This window comes from Protomyctophum bolini (genome assembly GCF_963924005.1).
Source record: "Protomyctophum bolini genome assembly, chromosome: 21".
NCBI classification, from domain to species: domain Eukaryota; kingdom Metazoa; phylum Chordata; class Actinopteri; order Myctophiformes; family Myctophidae; genus Protomyctophum; species Protomyctophum bolini.
Window position 1 is genome coordinate 6,006,965 of NC_137882.1, and position 12,902 is coordinate 6,019,866.

General features: G+C 43.4%; 1 protein-coding gene across 1 annotated transcript in view; it reads left to right on the forward strand.

The window, feature by feature from the left end:
* The window catches only part of LOC308335979 (beta-1,4-galactosyltransferase 1-like), a gene marked incomplete at both ends in the record, with an annotated part of 134,320 nt that extends 122,879 nt beyond the window's left edge, over positions 1-11,441 (forward strand). Inside the window, 2 exons of the mRNA XM_080793220.1 lie at positions 8,503-8,604; positions 10,740-11,441. Of these exons, the coding sequence (XP_080649346.1) occupies positions 8,503-8,604; positions 10,740-11,441 (804 nt within the window). The remainder of the gene's footprint in view (positions 1-8,502; positions 8,605-10,739) is intronic.
* Positions 11,442-12,902: the final 1,461 nt, after the last annotated feature.

The window sequence follows — 12,902 nt, forward strand, 5'->3', positions numbered from 1 at the left end:
GCACCGATTTTAGCCTTATTTTACTTTTTCAAACAGAGTGGGAGTCTGTGAGACATTCTAAAACCGCAAGTGGGCGTATCTGAAATGGTCGAGCAGCGAATTGGCAGGTCCGAGCCTATTCTGATGAGCTGTCAAGGCTCCTTTAAGAGACTGAGCAAAAACTAGTTGATCACCATTCGGTGGGAAGTAAGTACACCCCCTGGACAAACCCCAATCCAGTTAAGGTTGTTTTTGTTTAGTTTTTTTATCCAAAATGAGTTAATAGCACTGCAGGCAGACTCTTCACATATACTAGAGCATGTCTGAAATAAATGTCAGAGCTGAAATCAATATGGAACTAGATAAAGTGCCCCTCGGGGGACAGGACATTTCAGGTTGTGGCCTCCTGGTGGCGCTATAATAGGCCAATGTGAAAAGGGTGCAATTTATTTTACGCCTTGGATGGCAATTGGATGATTTGAGGCATTTTGTTCCAATAATGTGTTTTTCAAAAGTCGGCCTCCTGGTGGCGCTATAACAGGCTGTACTGGAAAATGTGGGGCAGAGGTTCATCGTTGCCATCCAGGGAGTGTGTGTGCAAAATTTGGCATCGACCGGGTTAAGGGTGCCGGAGATTAGCTGTGAGTGCAAAACATGGTGGAGACAATAAATGCTTAAACATGTCGCTAGGTGTAATGTTAGAGACAACAGAAGTGAACCTTTCACGCCTGTTTTCTCAACTCCTCGTTTTCTGTAGGACATTACTCTAGAAGCCATATCTCCAAAACTGGTGGGTCAAACTGAACAACCAATATGTTGAAGCTATGATTCTCTGCTTTCATAGGACATCAAAAGACGGGGGGGGGGGGGGGGGGGATATGTGTGTCAAGTTTGGTCACATTTGGTCCCATTTTTATAGCATAGAGGCAGAATTTGTCCACAAGACCACTGAGCTGGTCTTCAAATGGGAAAGGTTCAGCTAATCCTTTCCCGTTTGAAAAAACATGTTCTGGAAGTTTCATGAAAGTTATGCACCTCTTTGTGATATGCCACGCCACGACTAGGTGAAAATTTACTTGCCAAATTCACTTGATAACAACAGTTCAGCATGGCAGAGGGCATGTATCGTGAGTGAGTATGTGTCGGTCTAGGCCAGTTGGGGAAGAAAGCACCTAATGAAGGCATTTAGAGTGCTGAAGAATGAATGGATGAGTGTGAAAGAGTTAAGTGCGGAGCTACAGGTACCTTACCTGTACCGTACCAGGGGTGTAGGAAGATGGTTGGTTAGTCGGGCGTGAAGACAGGACAAAGGCCGGTCCTAAATGAACACTTCTTCTCTTCCACTCTCCCGATTTCCTTCCGACGCCCCCACACAACGAACGTCCTTCCCACGTCACCTAGGAAACGGAACCGAGAGGCTGATAAGAGGGGAGGGAGGACATGGCTTGTCATTTCCATTTCCTTGTCTTGGGCCCCACAGTGTGCTATAGCTACCGCCTTAGGGATGACATTTTGTGAACTACTGAGGAACGGGAGTTGCCGTCTCTTGCCATATCTTCAATGCAGAGAGTGGCAGTTGCCTGAAGACTGGTTTTGTGACATGGAGATGGCTGGTTCAAAAAACCCTTTGGCGGGCAGGGAACATCTGGGCCAGGAAGGTGAATGGACGCTGCCCTCGAGTAAAGTAACATTTCATTTCATAAACCCAAAACTGCAGCATGGTCGGTTTAAAAAAAGAAAATTGGGAACCAGTAGGAAAGGGAAAAGAGGAAAGTGAAGATAGGAACAAAACACTCAAAAGGAAGGGTGGCTACATTACCTTTTAAAAGATAGGAGACAGGAATGAAAGGCCAGCTTTACTGGGGAAGCCTTAGAATCCATATTTAATTTAAATTTCTATAAATAAATGATTATAATATACATTTAATGTATGTTTAATGTTGTATATTAATGTTTATTAATAAAACAAATCTAAAATCAACCATGGTTTGAGTGTGTTGAGATGACAAAACCACAGAGCATAACATACATCTAAGTAGTTTAATTATCAACAACACATGAGAGAATAATATTATCAATTATTATTATTATTATTATCAGAGAGTAAATTATCTCCTACATTTCAGATGAAAAAAATGCAATGGAATACAAATGCTGAATATATCAAAAGACACATTACTTGCGGTACATTTAGGCAATGAGAAGCAGGTGGACAACAGCGGTTGGGAGCGCACGCACACAGCCGTCAAAACCACTCTGATTCTGAATTACATTCTGAATGTGGTGTGAGCATCATGTTTCACTAAACTGCCGAGTTCTCCACCTACACAGAACCTTTTCAAGAGTTCACGTGTGTGTGTGTGTGTGTGTGTGTGTGTGTGTGTGTGTGTGTGTGTGTGTGTGTGTGTGTGTGTGCGTGCATGCAGGCGTGCTTAGTACAGTCATTTTTACTGGGTCTCTGTAGTTCTGAAGGTAGCCTATTACTATAGTCAAAGATGGAAACTGAGTGACATGATTTTTGTACTTTTTCTGTTTTGTATGGAGTCAACATTACTCTAATAGACCCTGGCCGTGTGGTTAGAATATTCAAATATGTCTTCCCTGTGTATTTTTGAGGGACACTAGACGCTCCTACATCCAGCATTTAGTCATCGTCCATGAACTTCGTCTTAAACAAACATTAAATTGCCAATGAATGCATCATTTTACATTATAGTGTCTGAGCAAATAGGCATAGTGTCTATTTTACTTCATAATGTACGATGATAAGAGAGCCCCTCACTTCACACAGTTGTGAACTGAACTCTACAGTTCCACTTCCAGCACCATGCCAGGAACTGGATGTGCGCAAGCCACCTGCTTTTTAAATATGTCAAAGTTAATGAAGTCAAAGTTTTGATAAACATAAAAGTAAGTAAAGTGCGCTACTAAGGTGGCCTTTTCCTGAGATTAGCCCTGGACAGATATATAGCCTAAAGCAGTGGTTTTCAACCCTTTTCATATTCAAGGTCCATTATTAATTCAGCATTTGAGCCACGGACAAGTTCAACCATTTGATGAGATTTACTGTAGCCTCTCAGGCCCAAAACTAAATAATATTTCATTAAAGTTAGATAAGATTTAGTCCACAATTCCATGGTGTGTTGCTGTTGATACGATATGACAGATAACAGGCAAACAATTTTACATTATCTAATTCTTTAGACTTCTAGTAAATTAAGTAATGCAGATGTTTAACATTAATTTAACTCTTGTGAGCGTCAAATTAAACCAAATGGACAGACTCTCAAGAGTTAAAGATCTAAAAGGGTCCATTTGGTTGCCAACATCATTAAGCTGGGGACCACCTGGAACCCCCTCAAGGACCACTGGTGGTCCCCGGACCACTGGCTGAAAACCACTGGCCTAAAGAAATCTGTAGACGTCTTGCCACTTACAACCATGGCATAAAACAGGGGTTAACTGAACTCCAGCCAGCGCACAAATACGAGGAATAAAGTCAAAGTTTTGATAAACCTAAAAGTAAGTAAGGTGGGCTTTTCCTGAGATTTGTCTCGGCATGTTATTTGGTGGAACAGAAGACGTATAAGGAGGGGAGGAGACCATGAAATAAGTTGAATTCCTCCTCCGTCTTCAAACCAACCAAGTAGCATGTCATCTTCTAAAGTCACCACCAGATCAGGTTTCTAGTGCAAACAGCAATCCCAGTGTGCCCAAATGTATGTGGTTTCAGTCTTGATCCAAAAACAGAATGCATTTATTTCCTCTCACAACACACACACACACACACACACACACACACACACACACACACCAAGGGTCCCTCATTCTCATAAGGCTTAGTCATGGTCTGCCTGGTTGACCTCAGACAGAGAGACAGAGGAAAGAGAGAGAGAGAGTTCCCCTCCCATCTAACACATTAAAGCGTGTATGCCATTAACCTACTCCTTCGTCATTATACAACAGCATCCCCTAGTGGTGGCACAACCACACTGGGGTTCTCAACGTTTTTGGCTGGGGGGGAAATGCTTTGGCCATGTCTCCAACAAACACCCCCCTCCCCTCCTCCCTCCCCCACTACAAATTGGCCGCTACAATAACCTTAGTAATAGAGAAAATACATCATAAATAAATACTGACACAAGATATAATTATTAAGGAAAGTGTACTTTCCTTAATAATGTGTACTATGCAAAGTCTTAATTTCCATGTCCCAGCCATTCACTTAAAAAAAGGGGGGAAAAAAACAATATATATCTTTTTTTTTAATATGTTTTCAATAGTCATAATTAAAAACAAAACGTAGCAAACAAATAATGAAGGGACCCTATAGAAATGGGTGTTTGGGAACCAGTGGTCTACAGTCTATACCAGTGGTGTTTGGGAACCAGTGGTCTACAGTCTATACCAGTGGTTTGGGAACCAGTGGTCTACAGTCTATACCAGTGGTTTTCAACCCTTTTCATGCCTCTGAGTATAGTCAGAGGCCCATTATTCATTCAGCATTTGAGCCAAGGAACACCATTTGATTTAGCCTCTCACTCTTGGGTGTAAAATGAAACCGGTCCATTTGGTTTCATTTGTTGCTCTCAAGACTTAATATAAAGATCTATAAGGAGTTGGTTACCGCCTCGTCGTCATTTAGCTGGGGACCACCTGGAACCCCCTCACCAAGGACCACTGGTGGTCCCCGGACCACTGGTTGAAAACCACCACCAATCGTTCTCGAACATTTTCAAGTCAAGGACCCCCCCCAGTGTGGTAATGCATTAGGCCACAGACCCCCATTGCTCTGAGAGAGTGTACAAATACTTGTTTTAAAATAAAATAAAAAGTTAGGCAAAACGTGTTACTCAGGTATTAATGTTGGCTGCAAATTGATGTGGACATTATGTCTCCAGATATTAACCCATTCTGAACGGGAACCCATATTGGTGTTAAGCATCATGTTATGCTTTAGCTATTGAAAAATAGCAGATCTACAAGCTCATAGCGCGCCACCGAGTGGCGCGCTACGAGCTTGTAGGTCTGCTATTTTTGAAAAATCGAAGAACGAATGACATTTTTTAGAATCTGATCTCAGGTCAGAATGGGGTTAATCAGACCAGTGTGTGTCCAGTGGAAACCTCGTATGAATCTGATCTCAGGTCAGAATGGGTTAATGTATCAAATAAAGTCCTTCTTCTAAGACCTCTTATGGTCTATGCATTAGTAATCATGCCCCCTCGCTTTCCTGTCCCTTCATAATTATGTCTGCCACACACAAAGAAAAAAGAAATAAAATAATAAAATACTTTTTTTTTTAAAGGGTAAAAAGTCATTTTCCATGGCTCTTATCAGGGCAACTCACAGACAGTTATGATTTAAACAAATAGGCTGGTACTTGCGGGTATGATGCAGCGCTGAGAACTTGAGTAAGAATTTGTTTGGAGGGCGGCCAATACCAACACATTATCCTTCCATAATCATGCATGACGAATATCTGAAACGGCAATGAAAACACAATCAAATCCCCAAGGCTAACATGATGAACCGTAGTCAATAATGATTTAAACAGGCCAAAACGGAGGGGAGTTAGACTCATCTCTATCCAAGTCCTGGGAAAAAGTTGGGTGCCGTGGGATATTGTTGCTTATTTCATAACCTCCCACCCTCTTTAGCACGCGGCTGCAGGCCTGCAAATGTACCCATGTGTTTTCCATTGACTTGTATGTTTGCATATACACATGTAATGACACATGTAAGGCGTGGGCTAAATATATCACTACTTGACAGAACATTTGAATGAAAATAGTACAAAGGACAAATAGGAAAGATTGGCCATGTTTTGTCAATGATTCACAGAATTAGACCAACAACTTATTGGTTGTGACAAAAGAGGTAAGAAAACAAAAGTCAACACAGGTTTCAGACAAGATATGAATGGATAGGGCTGGGAGGGGAATTAATCAAAAACATGTATCGCAACAGATATTTTGAACCAATAACAGACTTATGGCTCATACAGTCTGGATTTCTGGTGGTGAGGTGACCACCGAACTACAACATGACGTCACGAGCCGCGGTGAAGAGCAAACCACCGCCACCGCTCCAGCCCTTCTGTTTTTACTCAGCACCGCTCAATGTTATTTCAGCTCCGGTGGTCAGCTCACCACCGGAGCGGTGGTCACCTCACCACCGGAGCGGTGGTCACCTCACCACCGCTCAACGTTATTTCAGCTCCGGTGGTCAGCTCACCACCAGAGCGGTGGTCACCTCACCACCGGAGCTGTGGTCAGCTCACCACCGGAGCTGTGGTCAGCTCACCACCGGAGCGGTGGTCAGCTCACCACCGGAGCGGTGGTCAGCTCACCACCGGAGCGGTGGTCAGCTCACCACCGGAGCGGTGGTCACCTCACAACCGAAAATCCAGACTATGAATAGGCCTTTAATCTTGCTCATGTAGGTTAATCTAATAATCGTTTAGTTTTGTATTTGTTTGTTTCTTATATCGACGAATCACCAACACCAAATAAAGCTCACAACATCACCTTGTGAGCTTGTAGATTGGCTATTTTAAAAATGTGTTGATTAATAATTGTTCATTAATCGTGAATTGAGAAATAATTGTGACATTTATTTGATTTGAATGATTACATTCACCCATTCGCGCACACATTCATACACAGATGGCGGCGGAAACCATGCAAGGCACCAACCAGCACATCAGGAGCAATTAGGGGTTCAGTGTCTTGCTCAAGGCCACTTTGACACTAACTCTGGGGGAGCCTGGGTTCGAACTGGCAAACTTGCAGTGACCATCCAGCCACTCTACCCCTGAGCTACCGCCACCCCATGTAAAGGGGGACATGAGTTCATACGCAAGCGCTATTTACTCCAATACACAACCTATCAAGGCTATGTTCTCTTTCAAACTTCCATCTAAAAGACCAGCTCTAACCAAGACAGACTCCAGCACCTTCCATATGAGTCAGGACACACCGTCTCCACACCGGAGAAAAGCCTTTCCATTGTATTTCAAGAAGACTTTCAATCGGTCAGATTGATACTGTAGGGTAGGCTGTGTGTGCCAGGAGGCCACACGGAAGAGATTCCAGTGTGGCAAGCAGCCAACTACTTATGTTATGTGTGTGGTTAAGGCTACTTTTGCCATTTTAGAAATATTACATTTATTATACACATATTCATATAGAGCACCGAAGTCCTGACGTCACTGTCAGTAGAGGGCACAAGTCCACAGGTTTGTATACTTTTTATTTGCATTGAAAACCCCATTTTTAGATCTCTTCATATAAGAACTGTGTTTGAAAAATAAACCGATCATCCTGGGCCTTTTCACTCATATGGATATGAAGCATGACTGAATGTGTAAATGTACAAAATATACCCAAACTCAACACAAGAGAAGCGCTAGAAACAAGTCAAACAACCCAGAGACCACATTTCCGGGTAGGCGGGGTGGCTACAGCTGCCCGTCGCACAACAGAAACTGACGTGTTAATTACGTTTTTTTTAGGTTTTTTTATTGATATTTAAGGTTTCGTGGTTACTATGAGTCGAGTCACTGCCAGCTGAGCTTACGTCAACGAGGAATCTCAGGAACGCAATGTGTTGACAGCTGGGCGTGACGTATATTAGCATTGCTTTCATACCCTTGCGGCCACATTAATTCCATTTTCTCCAGAAACTGGCAGTATCAAATATGAATGGACATCATTAACGACACACCCCCCTGACAGAAAGGCCGGTTTATTCTTCAAGCACAGTTCTTATATGAAGTGACCTAAAATCCCCCTATGGGGATATCAATGCAAATAAAAATATCACACCCGTGTGAACTGAGTGGTGCATTCTAGGGTATAGAATTCAGTAGTACCGAGTCACGAATGTCAACATGGAAAGTAGGTAGGATGAACAGCAAACAATCGTCCCGGAATCAGGGGCAAACACAGCTGTTAAGCTGAGTCAGAGAAACAAGGCACTAACATAATAAAGTCATAATTAGTCCAACTGTGTACTCTCCCACGCCTAGTATAGTATGCATGAGTGCCAATTTCCGATGCCATCACCTACTGTACACGGTAGCTTCTAGCTACATTTCAGTCATCATTAATGAGCTGCTATACATTTTGTCTGAGAGGGCCCCTCCTCTTGGCTCACCTTAGACCTGAAAGGCAGCTGAAGTCGTACATCAGTCACTGCCTGGCAATCCAGAGGAGAGTTTAGTCATAGCGGTGACTAGTAGATCATTACAGGGAGCAGAAGGCACAGAATCACATTATGTCAGAAAAGAATAGGCTGCTGCTATTTCTTCTTTTGTTAAGTATGTGTTCCATGACATACTGGCTGCACTGCACTCACAGCAAAGCTCATCTCCTCGTGGCCATTTGGCATCCGAATCTGAAGAAACAGTTCAATAATTCGCCTCCATCGACGGTTACACAAATCGAGGAGAGCACCGCGATGCCTTTGGCATCCTGTCCCATCCGGTCTCCTCACCTACTGGGTCCACTGCACATACAGATAGACTGGAACATGACTTTGGAGACCGTATGGAATGAGTTGAATCCTGTTCTACGGGTGGGAGGAAGATACAGACCGCCAGACTGCAATTCACTCCATAAGGTACAGGGATACACGACAAATACTACATTGTTTAATCAATCATGAAGTGGTTCAATGGAAGGCTGCTACTGCTACTACTATTTAAAAAAGAGAAACGGATGGGGTAAAAAAAACAAAAAACAGAAGACGGTCTGTAAAATAAATGCAGCAGTTTAAATAAACAAGCTCCAATGAATAATACATTACTACTACTAGGGGTGCCACAGTTCAGTTAGCCCTGGGATAAATGTAATGCGTAAAAAAAATAATTAATATATATTTTTTATCCTGTGATTTTGTAACCCATTTTTCACCCTTGTGTCAATTATCTAATGTGATCCTGGGCTCTACACACCCTCCACCAACCTGGGGAGAGCAACGGACTTCAACTCATGCTTCCTTCATGCCTGAGTGTCCAAGTTTCTCCTTTACACCCCTGTCGGGTGTAAGGAAGTGGAAGGAAGTAAGGAACACGTTATTCCAACCAGTTCCTTTCCCCTCCATCAGGCCAGGGGGAGGCATTCAAGCTTTTTAACCTGAGCATTTCCCAGAATATAATTTGTCAGTGTTCCTTGTTCCTTCTTCCTTGTATTATTATTTTTTACGTTGCTCGTCTGGTTACATTTGGTAATGTGACATATGGCTGAAAAAAGGCTGAGAGACACTTTTTGTTCACAGCACACACCCGACAAAAGATGATGATATGATGAGTTCAATAGAATAGTTTAAATTCAATGCACATATATGTGACTTTGTTATAGACTATAGTCCGACGCTACATTATGTGACTTTGTTATAGACTAGTATGTCACTACATTATGTCAGGAGATATAGTAAGGTTGGTTGGTTGGTTTTATGCTATATTAACTATATTTTTCTAGGGACCCCCTGGAAATAGGCCCAAGCACGTTATGTAACTAGCTTAGTTGACAACATTCTAGTGAAAAACAGTTATGCCAGAACTGTGAGAAACCGAAGAATACTGAAACTAGATAAAGTGCCCCTCTGGGCACAGGAAGCATTTTGTTCCAAAAATGTGTCAACTATAGATGGCTCAGGGCACAATGAACAAAGTTCCACTGACTTGGTCAGTGACTTGGGGACTGGTCTATCATACATCACATCCCATGCTCAACCAATTGTCTGTCAACGCTGTAGTACCATAACCAGAGCCTAGACTCTATTCACATGTGGTGAATAGAGTGGTTATCTTTAAATGGCCCGAAAAAGGCTGAAAAGTGGATCGAGCAAATCATAACAATTTACTCATCGGGAGATCTAAAGGTCAGAGGTCTTTTGACGAATGAGTGTGAGCTCCTGAGGGATCCTCGCGGCCCGAATTTCGTGAAGAACGATAGCTCAGAACTGCCAAAACTATTATAATGGAAGAACTTTCATGAAAACAAAAGTGGTCTACGCCCTTTGGGCTTGACCACTAACCAAAAGGAGTGCTCCCTGGAACAATATATTTTAGGCTTTTGGACTTTAGTAATGTAACTAGACAACAGTCTTGTCAAAACAGACAACAGTCTTGTCAAAACTCGACTATTGTAAGTCCCTCCTTACTGGCCTACTGGCATGTGCCTCTCCAACTGATCCAAAATGCCGCAGCTCGCTTGGTCTTCAACCAGCCAAAATTCTCACATGTCTCCCCCCTGCTCCGCTCCCTCCACTGGCTCCCGGTCGCTGCCCGCACAGAATACAAAACTCTGATGCTGGCATTCAAAGCAACCAAAGGTATGGCTCCCCCATATCTTGCAAGTATGATTGAACACTACAAACCCTCCCGCGCACTCAGATCAGCCAACGCAGGGAAGCTGGAAGTACCATCACTAAAAATGTTAACTAAAATATGATGCCATAACAATAGAACACACTTCGTTAGGTGCTTTGTGCATGGAAACTGTAGACCTCTTAAAACTGGAAAATCTAGAGACACAACATACGTTTGGTGTTATGAAGGAAATAAAATACTGTGCAGTTTACTTCAGTGCCTTTCACATGAGGACAGAGTGGTGTGATATTGTTAAGTCATACGTAATGTATACGTAGTCATACATAATAGCCTTTGCATTAATTTCCCTCCCTATCTTCCGCCTTGCTTTTCGTGTCTCTCATCACTGTCTGATTACTTTTCCCTCTTTTCTTTTTTTTAGGTGGCAATCATCATCCCATTCCGCAATCGGCATTCCCACCTGATCCACTGGCTTCGTTACGTCCATCCCATTCTGCAGCGGCAGCAGTTGGACTACGGAGTGTACGTCATTAACCAGGGCGGTGAGGGAACGTTCAACAGGGCCAAACTGTTAAACGTAGGCGTTGTCGAGGCGCTGAAGGAGGACCACTACAGCTGCTTTGTCTTCTCCGACGTGGATCTCATCCCCATGGACGACCGCAACAGCTATGGCTGTTTCAGCAAGCCCAGACACCTGGCCGTGGCCATGGACAAATTCAACTTCCAGATGCCCTATCGCACCTTCTTCGGAGGCGTCGCGTCCTTTTCCAAAAAGCAGTACATGGCGATCAACGGCTTTCCAAACAACTACTGGGGCTGGGGCGCAGAGGACGACGACATGCACCAGAGGGTCCTGCTGAGGAACATGGCCGTCTCTCGGCCCAGCCTGGCGATCGGGAGGTACAGAATGATCAAGCACGACAGAGACGTGCACAACGAGCCCGGGCGCCAGAACGCCGCGATGCTCCACAGGACTAGATCGACCATGGACGCAGACGGGATCAACTCCCTCACATACGACGTAACGAACGTTGAGAAGGATAAACTCTATACTTTCATCACTGTGGATGTCGGGCATCCTGTGGATGTTGGGCATCAGCATCAAGGGTTGGATTGGGGTTAACCCATTCTGACCTGAGATCAGATTCATACGAGGTTTCCACTGGGACACACACTGGTCTGATTAACCCATTCTGACCTGAGATCAGATTCTAAAAATGTCAGTCGGTCTTCGATTTTTCAAAAATAGCAGACCTACAAGCTCGTAGCGCGCCACTCGGTGGCGCGCTATGAGCTTGTAGATCTGCTATTTTTCAATAGCTAAAGCATAACAGAGTGCTATCACCAAAATGGGTTCCCGCCCAGAATGGGTTAAGGGTTGGATTGGGGGTAAGTCCCTGCGACATACTAGCGTCATGTCCAGGGGGTGTATACTTGTACATCAAACTGCCTCACGCTACAGAAACAGGAGATAGGCTCCTGCCCCTATGGGCCTCATGGCTCGGCAAGGCTATACTTACTTACAATAAGCAAATGCGTAATAAAATAAAAAAGAAGAATCATCACACCACTAAAAAAGTTAAAAACATCTAAGAAATGTATATCGCTGAGCCTGAGACCCCAAGAAAGTGCAGCGCTATGTGTGAAGTCAGTTTTCAGTTATCCAGAACTGCCCCACTCCAAATGGGCACACATAATCTTGCCAAATTTCTCATTGAATCAACTTCTGTCACGTATATTGCTGTAGAATGCAGCCATGCCCTGGGCCTGAACAGAGGGAAATGGTAATAAACATGTGTGTGCATGTTATGAGTGTATCCCATGATGACGGCAGTGTGAGAAATCTATAGTAATACTAAATGGCAACATGTATGACTTGTGCAAAATTGAAGAGTTTTATAATCAGTGATCTGTTTTTCATATATTATTCATGTCACTTTAAACTATAAAAATGAAACTGTGATTTTAAATAGGCCTACCTTCTGCTGCTATCATGATTATATGATGGATATGTTACTTGTCTAACTGTGCAAGATACATTTTATCTAGTGCCTAGACTATCCACTAAAATACAAATAAAGCTTTTTTTTATCTAGACGGGGTTCACCGAGTACAGTGCACGTGTTATATTCTGCTGTGTGCTTTGTCGTATGTGTGCTATGCTCCATTCCCAAATGGGAGTGTCCTATACAAACAGTATTGTTCATGCTTACCACTGACCAACTCCACTATCAATCAAAGGTACTTATGCTCATAATTGTTGAGTATTGGGGAGAGTGCACTCTCGGGTATTTAGAAAGGCACATTGAATGTTTCATAATGATTAACTTTCCCAACAAAGATTGGCTCCGAGGTTCAAACCAACAAGACACTTTTTCCATTTCATAATGTATTTCAGAGACTGAACAAAGACAAGAAAGACAGGGGAGAGAGGGGAGGGATGAAGAGCCTCGGGTAAAATTTGAAGAAGTCGGCGCCCGCTGGCCTAGTGGTCCAGGCGCATGCCACATATAGGCTCTGGCCTGACAGCGCGTTGCGTGTTCGAGTCCCGTTCATGGCGACTTTGCTGCATGTCTCTCCCCTT